The sequence below is a fragment of the Syngnathus leptorhynchus genome, chromosome 14, assembly GCF_054491065.1.
Source record: "Syngnathus leptorhynchus isolate UIUO chromosome 14, UIUO_Slep, whole genome shotgun sequence".
Taxonomy (NCBI): Eukaryota; Metazoa; Chordata; class Actinopteri; order Syngnathiformes; family Syngnathidae; genus Syngnathus; species Syngnathus leptorhynchus.
Window position 1 is genome coordinate 5262835 of NC_141208.1, and position 16636 is coordinate 5279470.

At 47.4% G+C, this 16636-nt stretch overlaps 1 protein-coding gene across 1 annotated transcript in view; it reads left to right on the forward strand.

Annotated features, from left to right (window-relative positions):
• LOC147046175 (zinc finger protein 521-like) overlaps positions 1 to 16578 on the forward strand; it is a 74162-nt gene extending 57584 nt beyond the window's left edge. Inside the window, exons 8-10 of the mRNA XM_085930290.1 lie at positions 1057 to 1188; positions 5753 to 5868; positions 15360 to 16578. Coding sequence (XP_085786416.1) covers positions 1057 to 1188; positions 5753 to 5868; positions 15360 to 15389 — 278 coding nt within the window. The 3' untranslated portion in view covers positions 15390 to 16578. The remainder of the gene's footprint in view (positions 1 to 1056; positions 1189 to 5752; positions 5869 to 15359) is intronic.
• Positions 16579 to 16636: the final 58 nt, after the last annotated feature.

Genomic DNA, 16636 nt, shown 5'->3' on the forward strand with positions numbered 1-16636 from the left:
ATGCACCTGCTCCCAAACACACACACACACACACACACACACACGTCCACGGGTCAGTCGGGCAGGTGCGGAGGTTTCTGCATAATGAAGCAGGGCAGCAGGTCCGACGGGAGCGCGTCGTGCGCCGGCCGGCCTGGGTCAAGCGAGGTGCTGCGCATATGGCGGCAGCATAGATGAGTGAACCCTGCAGCACGCTTGACCTCAGCGTACTCCCCAACACATACGCACACGCACGAGTCGAGTGAATGATGATCAAAGAGGGCAGACGTCCTCGTGCTGACTGGCTGGCTGGATGGATGGATAAACTGGCTGGCTCTTCCCTCCTCTTCCTCCTCCTCCTCTTCGGCTGCTCCACTCAGACCTATATTTAGGCTGCGTTAGCTCATCTGTCAAATGCAAGGGCTGCGGCAAACAACACTTTTGCGCCTTGGCAAACTGTGATCGGCCTAACCTCGGTGTCGCTGCGTAAGCCCTTGACAACCTGCTAGCTTGTCATGTCAAGCGGTATCGTTCATGTGTTCTTAAGCGGAAGCGAGGTAGATTAACCCTAACACGTGGTTTCCTTCCATTTTGCTCGGTAGAATTGATTTTCATGCACTTTGCATCTAATTCTTCTGGTACGTCAGGTGCTGGTCATTTGAACGAAACCTAAAGATGCATCCCCGGTGCATCCATCCTCCCCGTAGCGAACGCTGACCAGCGGGAGTTTAATGGAGAAGCCGTCTGGCCCCAGTAGCAGACATTATGGGCTTTTTATTGACATGCTGGAGATGGGTCGTTCCGCACAAGGCTGACTCGGCGAGATTTTTCGAGCTGGAAAACGAATGTGTGGAGTTTGTCGAAATGATTTAAGCCAAGTGGCAAATTGATCTATTCCGATGTGGTAAAGCGGGGAGGAGAAATGGAGCGAACATCTGAGCTTTTCCGACCTGAGGTCATGAAACGAGTTTCGGTGGCATTAATTACTTCTCGGCTGTAATTTGATCTTCTGTTGAATCTTAAAAATGATTCTGACTGTTTCTTTAAGCCACTCATGATTGCTTTGTTGTCTTGCAGAGGAGGGCTTGAACCACGAATGCAAACTCTGCAGTCAGTCGTTCGACTCGCCGGCCAAGCTTCAATGCCATCTGATCGAGCACAGCTTCGAGGGGATGGGCGGAACCTTCAAGTGTCCTGTCTGCTTCACAGGTGTGTGCCGTCTTTCAACAAAAATTGTGTACGCTGATGCTGGAATGGATGGACCAGAGGCGGCGCTATAGGTGGCCATGGTCACTCACTTGCCACCCAACATTTAGGAGAATTTTTTGATAGCCCTGATGTTCCTCTCATTCTCACATGGATGCAGTCAGACATTTCAGCTCAACTTTGCATCTCCAAATGTAAATGAGTTGGGAAAGGTCAAAACAGGTGCTTGGACTAAAGCGGGGAGAAGTTCTGCTGCATGCGCCTCCTTATTTAGTCCAAATGGCTTCCGCTATCGGGGGCCTCGGGAAGTGTCAGGAGGCGAGAGGGGGAGGACGACATCACGAGGCGAGCGGAGGAAGAGTAGGTGGTGTTCGTGGGGGAGGGGGGGGGGGGGGGGCATGTGCTAATTGTGGATGGCAGTGGCGCTGATAGCTGTAATGATCTCATCTGTCTCAGCGCGTGGAGGTGGAAGGAGCGCGCTCCTCTCGAGAGGAGAGCGCCCTCCTTCAGTGTCAACAGGGTTAACTATCTCCATAATGAAATCTGCAAAGTCGTTAACTTGGGCTCTTCACTGTTATTTCTCCGCCTCAGCTCTTTAGTCTTCTTTTGCACTTTGGAAGTTCTCAGCTCATTTCCTTCCCTTTCGCCCAGCACACTTGATACGTCAATTAAAACCATTAGCTCGCTCTTTTTTGTTTCTTTTCTCATCAAGGTTATTATAGTGAACCAAAACTAACAGTAAAATGACATTTTATTCAAACAAAGTATTTTGGATGAATAAAGAGTCATCAAAACTTACTGAAATGAAACAGCAAAAGTCAAAATAAAAAATATATAAAAGTCCCAAAGCATAATAAGCCTGCTCTTCCTTCATTTTATCTCTCTTTTTAGCTGCAGCCTATTGATATAGGTCTCTCTCTCTCCCTTCCCGACTGATTTAATATACACAGCATGCCTCCTCTGAACCTTCATTTTCCTCCACCAGCTTTGACGGACAGGTAGTCACCCTGCTCTCCCTCCGCGTCCGTATTGATCACGGTGCACCAAGGGTGGGAGGGGGGGGGGGACCCTCAGGACAATAGTCACAGAGTAGACAAACAGACGAGTTAAGGCCATTGCAGCAAGCGGAAAAGCAGATGATCTTTATACTGTTCATTAACATTGAATAACTTTCTGTCCGTCCTAACTGACCTGCACTTTAAAGGTGGAATTATGTCAAATATCATGATGTGAAATACATACAAAATGTTGGTCCATTGTTAAGTAAGCCAATAGGTGAGATTTATTTCTATTCTGGACCACAACAAGGGGAAACATCTCCTGCTGTGGTGGGAGCCTTCAAATTTGCGACCTCAGCAGACTGTTGCATTTTTCATTTGAAATGCTTTTCCAGGAATTTAGTGCGGCCTCTCTCCGTTCTTCTTTGTCACCTTGCTTTGTCATGTTTGCATTATTGTTTCTGTTTTATCTCGTATGTTCGGTAAACTCGCAGTTGCCGTGAAAAAGTACATTTGAGATGTGACATAGTGGGCGGTCCAATCATTCTTTGCCACACCTGTCTATCACCACCACAGGGGACAAAAAGAGGACAAATCTGGCCCCAAAAAAGTGACTGGCGGGAAAGTGCGAGTCAAAGTAAGTCATAGACGAAGGGAGACAAACTAGAGGAGAAAAGGAGACCAAAAAAAAAATACAAAAAACTCGGGAGGAGGCTGAGAAGGTTGCAACCGGCAAGTTTGGATGTGAGATGAAAGTGTGGAAGAGGGGGAGGAGATGGGGGGGAGGGAGGAAGTGTAAATGGAGAGAGAGAAAAAGAGAGAGAGAGAGGTCCACAAGCCCCTGGATGATGAGAGGCAGGCTGACTCTCCCAGGACACATTTGACAGGTTTCAGAAGTGGGGGAGCCTGCAGCTAGAAGTGTCTGCCTGCACCCTTAGGAGCCTCAGCCAGGCAGCAAGGCAGCAAGGCAGCAAGGCAGCAAGGCAGGCCTGCCATGGATATTGTGATTGGGAATATGCACTTAAGACAAACAAAATACAAGAAACTCTGCCTGATGAAAGTAGCACACACGGAACTTGGAACTTGATAAAAACATTCAAACATTCCCGGAATCAAACAGTTAGATAGCGTTACATTTCATTCGCCTTCCCTGATTGGCTAAGAGAAGTCACATAGCCTGAGAGTGTGGCTTTGATGGCCATTTGTGAACTTCCGTGTGCCCGCTTACATCCCCCGTTAAAGTTGTAGAAATTGTCTCATGACTTGTTTGGCTGCAGAACATCCTCCGCATTCGTGATTAAGCGGCGGCAACAAAAACACGTAGCTTAGAGGAATAAATAAATGAAAAGCAGGGGGAAAAGTGGGGGGGGGATTGTTAACTTTTGTTTGCCTCCCTGCTCAAACAACTTAGTATTGGTGCAACGCAGCCTGCGGAGAGTACCGCCGTGCCAAAATAAAGATGAGCTGGGGCCTGCTGAACAGGACATGTCTGCCATGGGTGGCCCCTGAGAGCCAATCAGAGGGCTTAATATCCCCCACAGCGAGGAGACCTCGGGCCCCCGCGTCCCCGTCAGCCTTGACACCCTCGACGGCCCACTAAAAGTTGCCTTCCTCTTCGCAGTAGCTGTCCTCTTTGGATGCATTTGTCCAAAGCATACCACAACCTATCGGAGGCAGGCTTTTAGCTAACTTTCATATTTTCCAAGCATTCCAGAAAATGTTTTGCTAGTTAGTTTTTGCCAGTCCAGTATTCCGAGTGGAGAAGCGTCTGGTCATCGCCGTTGTGTTCAGCGTTTGAAGGCCCCCCCCGCATCTCGGATCCATTTTTATTTTCGCTGTATCGACTTGTTCCTCTGCTAGCCAAAGACATAATGAGGGCTTCCTGCAGTCGCCCTGACCTGCTGCTCTATAGCATATGCACATAAAAACACACCCGCTAATAATAAAGAATCAGGTTGTTGTCATTAGACAAAAGATGCTTTCTGCATTAAATGAATGTACTTATCTATTAGATTTCATTCAATCACCTATTCCTCTCAATAAGATGTCATTTCTGCGAGTAAATGGATGTTTATAAGCTTTCTATTTGTGGTTTCGAGTGCATTATTCCGTTAGTACTTCATGTCACATCACCTTGCCCCCACCACCACACACACACACACACGCATGCCCCGTGCCCGAGCGCCATCTCTGCGTGGCTCCACGTTGCATTTATTAGAAGAAAAGTTATTTTGAGCTGTAAGAAATTCAAATGAAGGCCCCTGCATGGTAACTTCTTTCCCTTTGAGATCGGACGGCCGTCGTTAAAGCACAGGGGTCCGGGATAACAAACGACACGTTTGAAGTGTTCCTCGGAGAACGCTGAAACACACCCACGCGTTGAAGGCACAGCCGCTCAACACCTACACCGCCGCTGCCATCCCCCTTGGCTCTGCCAATGTGGACTCTGGCTTCATTAAAGCACAAATATATATCCATATATATGTTTAAAGTGCCAGTGTGTTGATATGGTGGCGGCATGAATAAGTAGCGCATGAATATTTATATTGTCAATATAATTAGCCATGTTGACTAATGGAGGCCATGTTTTGCACTTGAAGCTATGCCAAATTTGGCGCTTGTTTATTTTCCGCCTTGTTGTTCCCACCGCGGTGCTAAATAAGGAGCCTTATTATTCCCGACACACAATATGCATTTGGGAACGCCCATGCTGTGGATTTGACCCGCTGTAGCATTGCTGATAACATCTCAATTGTTACTTTTTTTTTTTCTTCTCTCAATTATATCACATAACAAGGTTGTTGTAATGACAATGCAGTGCTCGTTTATTTGTAATTAAGTCATTTTCCTTGCCATTTGACATCGTCTCTTCAATTTCCATTCAGCCAAATGCAATTATGATGCCGCCTTTGTTGCAGGAATGCTTGCAGCGAGGTCCCCCCTGCATCCCTATTGTTTGCCACTCTTTGTGCAGGCCAATTCTAATCTTACAAGATTACAGTCCTAAAAAATTATTTCAGCCAAACAGTGGGACTATTATAAAATAAAAACAAAATTTATGTATGCGTGTCTCTCTCTCTCTCTCTCTCTCTCTCTCTCTCTCTCTCTCTCTCTCTCTCTCTCTCTCTCTCTCTCTCTCTATATATATATATATATATATATATATATATATATATATATATATATATATATATATATATATATAAATATATATATATATATATATATATTTTATGATCTTCCTCATTTCCACCGTACGCTCTAAACATCGTTGTTCACGAAAAACAATGAATTCACGAGCATGCGTCGTGGATTTTATCACTGATAACCTAGCAATTGTTATTTTTCAATGAAAGCCCTGAACAATGTTGTAATATCGTGTCCATTGTTTGTCATTCCCTCTTTCACCTTGCCATTTGACATGTTCACTCGTCATTCCATTTATTTCCATTCTGGCAGCCAAAATTAGGCCGGCTCCCGCACTCATTTGCACGAGCGGAGTTGTCGTTTTAGAACATGAGATGCACGCCGATAGCATCATCTTAATCCTCTTCTTCTTCCATCCACAGTGTTTGTGCAGGCCAATAAGCTTCAGCAGCACATCTTCTCCGCTCACGGCCAAGAGGATAAGATCTACGACTGTTCGCAGTGTCCTCAGAAGTTCTTCTTCCAGACGGAATTACAGGTATCCGCTCCCTAACGTGGCTCCGGCTGCCGATAGGGCAAGGAATTACTTCAGTCCGTCGGAAAACTCATTTGTGATTCCCAGATACGATTTGATTTGCTTATTAGACCGGCAGAGCAGTAAAATATCTGGAATGAAGGGATTAGCCCAATGCTCCTTTTTGAAGCTGTAATTACGCACGGCGCAGAGGCAAAAAAAAAATAATAAACCACGGATGGCGCGAGTCAGAACGGCTGCATCTCCCCTTCCAATCGCTGAGGAGGCCTCGTGGCTAAATAGGAGTGTTTTCCTCGAGGGGGCGGCGGGGCGGATACATATCTGCCCTTCAACAAAGTTACTAGTTGGACTTGTGAACTCGTAGCGTTCGAGAGATAATCCGTTTTCTGGCAATCTTTTTTCCCCTTCTTTCATCCTCAGGGAGTGTGAGGAAAAATGAAACATTCCTTATTATTTTATTACACTGGTGGTGTGTGCGTGCGTGTTTGGGGGATTCTCCATAGTGCACATGGCATCATTTTTTATTAGCGTTTGAAGATGAATCATTAAAACCTTACTCCATAAAGCACCTTGTTCTGCTCTAATCACTGGCGTTTTCCCTTAATTTGCCAGCGAGGGTAAAAAGAAACAAATGAGGTGCTCGTCTCCAAACGCGCCTTCCTGAATGCGCGATGAGCAGGTAGCCAGAAGAAGAGCTTGTCTGCACGCCACACAGTGAGTCTGCCAGGAGGAAGGTGAATAGGATCATTATCTGGCACTCATTGAAATTCTGAAAGCATGAATTAAACAAACACGGATTGTGGATTATTTACCTCAATATGGCTGTTACATGTTTCAACTATATCATTTCCTCCAGCCAATGTCAGGGATTTATTTTGGTGCCCAGCGCAAAGTGTAGTAAATTGCCGGAGTGAGCGCAGCCGGCTTGTTTGCCCGCTCGTCATATAGCGAGCGGTCACTGGACTTGATCAAAATAGAAATCAGGAAGTTGCACACAACTGGACCTGCCTATGCTGATGAAAAGCAATTTTCCTCCCAAACAACTCGGATGGTTTGACATTTGACCGTGTCTCCGAGGTGCTGTTGCACGTATGTAACACGCTTTTACACTTTGTGTGAGGAGATGAGAGTACAACATGCCAGACCTGTGGCACTTTGTTGTCAAAGCAGGAAGGAACTTGGGGACAATCATTATAGTCTAACCTGTGCTCTGGAGCCCCCCCCCCAAGTGAGTTGATCACAAACAGCACCAATAGAATAACACAACAGACATGGTTGCTGTGCATTATAATGCAGCAGTTGAACGAAAGAAGTAAACGAGAAACAGCGTACTTTGAAAAGAATCATTTGTTTTTTTGTTTGTTTCTCACCAACACAGGCATATGTGAATGAAGTAGAATTGAGTATAGTTTATAGTAAGCCTAATACAGCCCTAAGACATTTTTGTTAACTATGCTTTTATTTTGAAGGCCACTTCACCATTTGACTTAAAGACTGTATGGCTTTAATTTGACTTTCAGTGTGACCAAGTTACACTTTGGCCCAGAACAAACGCTTGCAAGTTGTGAGTGGCGCGTCTCCCTGACACACGTTGCTCCTTTGTCAGTCCGTGTGAAGTCGGACTATCTTCCAGCAGCAGCACCAGACGTGGAAGCTCCCGGTGTTTGCTGTCTTGCACTTTTCTCCCTGACACTTTGGCTCCTTGTCTCTCGCCGTAGTTGCCGGGGTCAAGAGGGCGGCCGGCACGTAGCGCCGCCGCGGCAGGTAAAGGCGAGCGGGAAGGATATTTTATTAATTTGCTGCCGAGATCCTGGAACAGACCAAAGGCTGTGACAGGTATCCAGCGTGCGGCGCCTCGCAGCCTCTCCCCCCCTCCCTTTCCCACTCTGGTGAACTCTACCCTGCGAGGGGGCTAGCCAATTTTCGCCAGCCTGTCGAGATGGATGATGGGAGTGCATCCGTCTAATCAGCCCTCCGAGGACCCCCCGCCAGGCGGCCCCCCTCCGACTGGTCAGATTGACTGACTCCTGGGCCACTGTGCCCCGGAATCCACATTCCAAAGGAGAATCATCTCCTTCCCTTCACAGACAAAACAATACAAGTCAGATAGATGCACGCAGCGGCTCTCCAGGGCCAGCCCCCTGCACCCCCCACCCCCCTTCCCCCTCACGCCATTAAAATATAGAGCAAAGTCGAGATATTTCACGAGGCGCTGATGGGGAGGGCAAGCACTCGCCGACCCTCATGGAGACACAAATCCAGGCGGCGGCGGTGGAACCTCACGCTTGTCTTTTTAGTTCAAGAAACTCTCCTTCTCCTAGCAGCCTGAAAAAAAATTCCCTCCCTCGGGTGGTTGCGAAAGCCACACTGCTACGCGAGACCCGATAACAAACTTCCTCCGCCATCCCGCTCGGCCCCGATTAATTAGGCGGATTCATTAACTGATGGACGCGCGCTATTAGCCGCAGCTTAAATCTGACATCTCGGAGAGAGTGCGGCGAGTCGCTTTAAGGAGAAGTTTGGATTCCGCAGCAATGCGGCAGAGGGAAGCGACATCTCGGTCCTGATTCGGGGGCTGTGTCTGAAGGCTGGACTGGCTCAAATTTGCCTTTCAATGTAGTCTTCTTCAAAATGTCATATACAAAAAGAACCTCCACAAGAATGAATTTGTACTTTGTAGTTTGTTACTGGTCGTGTTCAGCATTTATGTTCACTACAGTAAAAACAACAAGAAAATGGCAAACTCTTAGCCTAGCTTTGTCACGTTCTTCTACTTCTTTGTATTTTCCGACAGTCTGGAGGCATTACGCTGCCTCCCACAGGTCAGTTGTGGTACTATAACAATCATTCAGCGTTATCTGCTGGCCTAAAAGCAGTTGACCTACATTTACAGCTCAATTGGCCCTCGATGACATCAGCAGATTTCCTTTGATTGGCAAAAGTTCTTCCACACAACTTGGACTAACCACAGTGACATGTTAAGAGATAGTCAATCAATTCATCATGTATACTTTTTTTAGGTGACTGCATGGCTTCCTGCTTCCCACCTACCTTAATTGGAGTATCTTCCAAAAGGATTCTTTTGTAGACAATGCCGACATCCTTAATGAGTGACGAGCGCTCATCTGCATCGCCTTCTGCTCAAATGAGAGTCTCCTCTCCCCGCATGATGCCAGTGATTGCCACGCTGTGACCAATTCCGGTGTTTTAATTAAGCGTATTTATTGGCTTGGCGGTCACCGGGTCAGTGTAAACAGCCACCCGGCGTCCATCCAGCGCCGAAATTGAGAAAATGGACAGTCAAGAAAGAAAACATGTCAGGGAAATAGAACCATAACTAGATTTTTTTTCAATTTAATTTAATGCACTGTTCATACTTGTTTAATATACATAATTCCTTCAGAATTTTTGAAACACCCCGAATGCCCCGCATCCCAAAGGTAAACCAAAGCTCTCCTTGTTTGTCCCTAAGCGTCTTTCAAACGGCCTGTTTCTGGAAAGATCTTGATCTGCCGCCGCGCGTGACAGCTCTTCACGCCTTTGAAAGTTGCGTATGTATTTTTCCCCCCCTTTCATATGACAACTTGTTTTCGTCTTTGTCACCTCGGGTGCTTCGGATATTGTCACCGTTTCAAAATGCTACAAGCCCAAAAGTACAACAACGATGAATGAGAAGGGGGGAAACTGAAGCTTGTGAGGAGCCGTCATTAATATTTAAGCTTATTTCTAATTACCTACACAAGTGTAGCGGCGTTACTGTAATGGGGGACGTAAACAGCCTCAGATGGTGAGTGATGTTGTCACCATTGTGGTGCTCTTGTTGTGAAGGTGCATCAGAATTAGACAGCATGACAGACCTCGCCATCCTGGGAGGATTTTCTCCCACTCGCATGTGTGTGTGTGTGTTTGTCTTTGTGGCGGTCTCTCCCAGGGTCTGCTATGTGCACGCAAGCACATTGTCTACGGGGAGACGTGACAAAAAACTCCCAGAAGCCTTTGAGCTCTTTTCCTTCCCTGTGTTGCGCCACCAGGGAAAGTTAAATCCAAACAAAGAAGAGATACTCGCTCGGCGCGCTGCGCCTCGATCCGTCGACGCGTCTCTTACGCAAACATGTCGTCTTTACTTTCCGCCGTGACTTTTCCCAACGATTGTGAGAAATCAACAACGTGTCGACGCTTCTCGGGAAAATCGGCGTACCTCAGAACTCCGAGGCACAACGTACGAAGTCGTCTCCCAATTGTTCCCTCCTGAATTCCAACAGCAGTTGCCAAAAGTGTGGTGGAATGAATGACGCCTGTCGTCTGTCACTTAAAAGCTGCTGATTGGCTCAACCAAAATATGCAAATGAGCTCTCCGTCTTCTACCTGGATCGATCTGGAAGGCGCTCGGGTTCAGCTTTGGCGTCTCCTTTCAAAGCACGTCCCAGACTCAAGTGGTTAAATGCGAGAGTAATTGTGTTTTTGTTTCTGGGAATGACATGCGGAACCCCATGGACCTTGTCTCCTTCCCAGTGACAGGCAGAAATCCTCCCCCCTCGCTCTGTCTAATTAGGGGATGTTGCCCAGGGCTCATGTCCCAGGAAGACCCATCCCCCTCCCAAGATGGCTCCCCTAAGAAAGCCTTTAATTGGCTTCTTTAGTCATAGTCTTCATTTTGGCTGGAAAGGCATCTGTGTGTGCGAGTGTGTGTGTGTGTGTTGCCATCACCTCCAAATACACTCTGTATGGCTCTCTTGTGTTTCCTCTTTTCTTCTTTTCCTTCCCCTCGCCGGCCCTCTGGCTGACGCTTCCCCTCGCCCGTCTCCCACCTTCCCCTCACTTAATGAGGCCCCATAATAACACAGCAGTTGTGCACTTGTTTTGCTACCTCAGTCAAACAGCGGGATCGCTGCACGGCCCGATTCCAACGCCGTTCGATTGTCTGCTACGACAGGCTAATGACTATCATTCACAACAACAAAGTCCCGCCCCCTCCCCCTGGACAAAAAAAAAAAAAAAAAACAGCGTTCCGTCGTCCCCGGTTACCCCTCAGAAACATTTAGTCGTTTGCCGCCATTTTGAGCTTGACGCGGTGGCTCTTATGCGTGAGTATTTGACAAAAGGAGGGCGAGGAGATCGGCGCTTGTTTGTCGGCCGTTACTGTATCGCCACGACTCCCCCCGGGCACCTCTCCTCAAACAAGACAGTCTGTTGCCAGGGAAACCAGGCGGGTTGTGGCACAACGCGGGTGTTTTGGGCGGGTCATCCCTCCCCGCGGCCCGATAAGTGATGACTGTGGAGAATGCCAACTGCTCAATTATTTATTTATTTATTTGATTGTGCTCGTCGTCGGGCTAAGTTGGCCGGCGGTAAGCCTGGCCTGAGGTCAAAGACGAGGGAAGGTTTACTATGGGGAACGCTCGCTCGCTCGCAGTCGATACTGGACTGAGTTCAACGCACCATTAAAGATGGAGCCTGGTTGCATCGCCCTCGTCTTTTGTTTTGAACACAGTACAAGTAGAACTTTTTGCGCATCATCCAAAATGCAGTCGAGTGCAATTGAGTCAAACTTTATTCAACTTTACTTATAATACAAAACAACTTTGTTTATATAGCGTATTTTCCAATAGCTGCTTTTTTTTGCTGCTTCCTTAACCGCTCGCTAAAGCTCGGCTCGAACGCTACATGCTGAAAACAGCCGGCAAGAGGGCGCTTTGCAGGTATTAACACGATACCAAATTGTTCGAGCCGCGATTAAGCCCGACATCTTCCTTCTCTGTGATGTGCTACGATAAGAGCTCGTGTCTAATGCGGCTCGCCCCGGATGAAAGCCGAGAGACAAGCTCGTCCGGTCTTTCCTCTGCGGCGCTGACGCAAGCCGCTCACCTCGCTTGCCTCAGTGGAGAACGGCCGCTCTCGGCAGAGGCCCGCCATCTAAAGAGTGATCCTAAATCAACTCCCCATCTGGTTGCTTCCCTCCAACTTCTCCTTCCAGCCGCTGCCTTCAACTCAGAAAGAGGCGTTGCACCTGTTTGCATGCTGGAGGGTGTTCTGCCTCCTCCTTTTTCTTCTTGCCCTGGAGGAGGTTGCTGTGGGGTGATGAAATCACATGAAAGTGGGCTTGAACAGCAGCACCCAGGGAACGGAGAAGAAGAAGGCACTGCCCATCTTGATATAGTGGAGAAGCGCATCGGCGATAGAAGCTAAATGTAATTTAGTTGCGATCTCCGTTATATATATTTTTTTGCGGAAGCTTCCAGCAAGTAGTTGAAAGGGTGGAGGAGGGGATTAAGGTTTGGGGGGGGAACGGCCGAGCTTCCGGGGGAATAGGACGCCATCGAAGGATGGCGTTGAGACGAGCGCTAAAAGGCTTAATGGAGGCCATCTAATCCTAAATTGCAGTCATTCTGGTGTGACACCATTAGTGACATCCGACTTGCCGCCTGGACCTTTTTTTTGCTCCATTCCTGTTCCACGTCTAATTTGCTTCAACTTGCGTTGAGCTCGCACTGTGATTTAAGTCGAAAAAAAGAATTGCCGTAGGCCCGCTCTGTTTTTTTTACACTGTTGTCGGGTAAATGAGGCAGTGGGTAGCAGCAGATCACTATCTTAATTGATTAATAAATAATATGATAATAGCTAAGAGGTGCAAATTAAATTGCAAACATGGCCGTTACGATTTCATGTAAACCTTTCTTATTTCCGATGAATGAATTGAGATCATGTAAGCGGAAATCTCAAAGGTTAAGTCGGACTAGCTACCGCGTGCAATGACAACCTATTTCAAAATAAAAACTCACTAGGGCTCTCGCTTTGGCTCGGCACGCCGTGAAAAAGTCCCGCTACACTCGAGGCTAAAATACGACTGCGTGGCGGCCGACCGAAAGCACCGAGCTCACAGGGGGAAAAAAAGTCAACGTTAACTCTCCGTCACTCACAGTCGCGACTCTGCAGAGTTTAAGCGTCCGCCGAGATGACGCTATCGGTTTCATTTTCAATCTTTCAACAGCACCCTTCATCTTTCCCCCCCATTTCCCTTTAGTCTGCATGGTTGCCACTGAAGTCGTTTAACACCGTCCTTGAGAAAGCCCTCAGTGAGGGGAACTAGTGGTGCGTCTAAGGGAAAGGTAGGGATGCGGTGTGTGTGTGTGTGTGTGTCTCAGACAAAGCTGGGACATACTGTGATGGCGGTGGAGGGGGGTAGGAGCTGTTCCCCAGAGGGGTTATTTTCCCCTCTAATAGCTGTTACGAGCCCTACATTATATCCAAGGAGCCGCGTTCCTTTGGGCTCCACGCACACACATGCCCGCCGAGGTTGCTCGCACAAATGTTCTTGTCTGTTTCCCCTCTCGCCACACATAGGCACCGACACACACGCACACACACACGGACGCATCGAGTCTCGCCGCTTTGCTCTCTCCGTGTCAATATCCTGCCATTTGAAGTCACGTACTGCGGGGACCTTCGGGAGCAGTCGAGGAGTCGGGCTGACGGGTAATGCGCCGCATTCATTAATAAGGTTGCCGCGTTCCTGTCCCCTCCTCGGCAACACCAAGGATGTCTTCACCGGAGGGGAGCAGGAGAGGGAGGCGGGGGAGGCGAGGAAAGGCGGAAGGGGGCTGGGTTTGTAGCACCGTCCCATGGGGACTTTCCTCCCAGACTCACTTAGAGGAGCTTTATTTCTGCAAGAAGGCAAGCCGAGAAGCCTGTCCGGGGCCTTCTCTATTTAAGGAAAAGAGTGAGTGAGTGAGAGGGGGAGGGGCGAGCCCTACGGGGGGGTCACTCTCCCTGCTCCCCCGTCAAACTGCTTATTACCCCACCTGTCGGGGAGTAATCGCCCCAGCTGAAGGGAAAGCCGTGGAGGCGTTTAAACGCTTCATCCGGAGGCAGACGGAAGGGTAACGAGGGAGGCGAGAGACGCAATGGGGGTTAATAGTCGCCCACCGCTGATGCCCGAGAGACAGCGCAGAAGGGGGACGACGCACAATACCATCTCCAAAATAAATCACACCTTCTTGTGGTTATCAAATACAAGGGGGAAATATTAGCGGGCTTTCTGAATCCCATTTCCAGGGGCCTCAACAATCCCAAAATAAGAAAGATGTGAATACTCGACAGATGGCTGATGCTAAATTGTCAAGCTTTTTTTTTTTGCACGGCATCAAAGTTTGATGATTTTTTTTGTCACGCCGCCGTGAAAATGAGGCTGCGAAGGTCCCGTCACGTATTACTATTGTTGGCAATGAATTGCAGTATTATTTTGGGGTATTCGCTGTGTTATATTCCAACAACTCGGTGTAGCTCGTTTTATTAGTTACACTTGTGCAATCACCTGACATCCCTCATTGAAAAGAGAAAAAAAATCATGACTTTACATTTTGTTGGCCAATGTCAGAAAATAAAATAAAAAAAACACAGACATTTATTTGGGATCGTAAATTAAAATACTCCTATAATACAAGCAAAGCATTTGAAATATCTCTCAGCATTTTAGGTGTGTGGTCCATGTGATTATTTCCGTCCAATAATGATGAGCCCACTCTTGCGCCGGCGTGTGACAGGTGCGTCTAAGTCCGTGCCAGTCGACAGGAGTCCGAGGCCGTGTTTTAAAGTGAGCGCGGCAAGTGGGGCATGTAGTTTGCATTAAAGGGATTAGCAGTCACTTCAAAAGATGACCTGGATTCCGCCCACCAGGGACACCAGTCACACCCCCCCCACTCCCGGTCCAAGCTCCCTTTAAAAAAACCTGGCACAGCTTCCCCGCGACAACCATGCGCGTGCGTCGGTGTGTCTTCATCAATGTGGATGAAACAACAAAAAAGTCAACATGTTCCCTTTTGCAGCATTAGATATGTACAAAAAAAGGCACCGGCCACTTTGATAATCCTTTTTTTTGGAGGGGGGGGGGGGGGGATAGTAGTGCATACATTGATTAGATGGCAGTGCGAGATAAATAAACAAGACTCCAAGGGACGGTATTCCGTCCGGTGTGCCAGTGCCTCGTTATGGATTTGTTTCCATGGTCACAGTCTTTGATTGGGATGTAATATTTTTTCAGCATGGAGAAGGTGGGGGTTATCTATCTGTCAGAGGTGTTGTGCTTTGGTGTCAGAAGCGGGTTTTAGCACGCTTCATCCCGGCATCCAGAGGGTATCGATTTGAGAGCGCGCACGTCTGACTCAGGTGCAAGTTAATTGGAATGGGGATAATGAAACCCTGATGGGATGATGTTGAAATGTCAAGAATCAAATCAAAGCATGGTATGTACCTCCAGACCAGGACAAAAAAAAGAGCATTTGTGTTTAGATACCGATCAGTGAGCAGCCCAAGTCTTTTTTTTTGTTTTGTTTGCGTTTAACTCGAAACACATCTGATTGGCTAAATCAAGGAGTCAGATTTCGAGGGAGCAAAATGCTCAAATTGGTCCAGACTTTAGATACGTCTCCACCCGTGTTTAATGGTGTGAAGAAACGGTAAGCCCATTATTAAGCGTGTTTCTTTGTGTGTTCCCGCAGAACCACACGTTGACTCAGCACAGCAGCTAACCCGGCCCAGACGAGCACCGCCGACGACCAAACGGGAGACGTGACGCGGAGAATACAGCCCGAGCGCCAATTATGGCCAGTGCAACGTCCCGCTCGCTGTCTCGCTTAAAGGATTCAGCGGCGTGGCGAGGCGGCCGTGCCGCTGCGAGGAAGGAGAAAAAAAAAGAAAAAATAGCACGAAAATAAAGACGTGAGCGGGAGGGGGAGGTCACAAAAATGACATTGCCCATTGTTTACTTTAAAAATGTGCTTGTATATAGCCCTCTTCATGTGTTGCTTCACTTCAGCTATATTGCAATCTTATACAGTATTCGCCAATGTACAGTTTAACATGTTTGTCTGTAAAAACGAAAAAAAAAAAATGTCAATCAGCTTCAATCGGGTTTTAAAAAGAAGAAAAGAAGGTTCGGGACCGCTCCGCATTCCGCCTCAATCAAGAGGGTGAGGAGAGGACGGCATCGTCTTCAGAAGCAAAGCGAGACATTATGCTGACATATGCAAATATGGCCACTCGCATTTGTGGAAGGTGAGGTCCCCCCACCCCTCCCCGGTCCTGGTGGGCTGCTGAACAGAGGCGTGAAAAAAATTCCCACGTGGCTCCGAGAGCAAGGGGATGGGAAGTCTCCAGCCCGCTGATTCAACCTGTACATTTCTACTCTTGATGTTTACTGCTCATTGAAGCCTGGAGATGACTGGATTTGTTTTTTTTCATGTTTTTGTTATCTCTACGTTTTTGCTCGACAAGAGCGCAAGAATCAATTGGAATTCTATGATTTGACAAGAAATGCAGTTTCTTACCGTATTAGGGATGTACTCGACTTAGTCCCTGGCTCTCCTGGAGAGTGGCCGACATCATTGCTCCCTTTTCGTCTTCTTTCCAGTGTTCCGTTGCCGGAAGCCGCCGTGGCAACACACTTTAAAAACAACAACAACAACAACAACATTAGGTTGTGTCAATGTTTTGCATTCATTGAACCTGAGATGCACTTTTGTATGAAACTTTAATGTTTTGACATTTTGACTTGAGAATCGTTCGTACGCCGTTTACAGGAAATCTCCGGCTAAAACTCCCAGCGGCAAGAGGACACTTATTGCCAATGTTACTCAAAAGTATTGTACAAATATGGAGCTCTGTATTTCAGCAGAGCTATTTTTTTGTGTTGCACATGTGATGGAAATATTAAAAAGTATGAGGAAAATGCTGTGGTCTTTGTTTATTTCCATCATTGAAATAATTATAATAATAA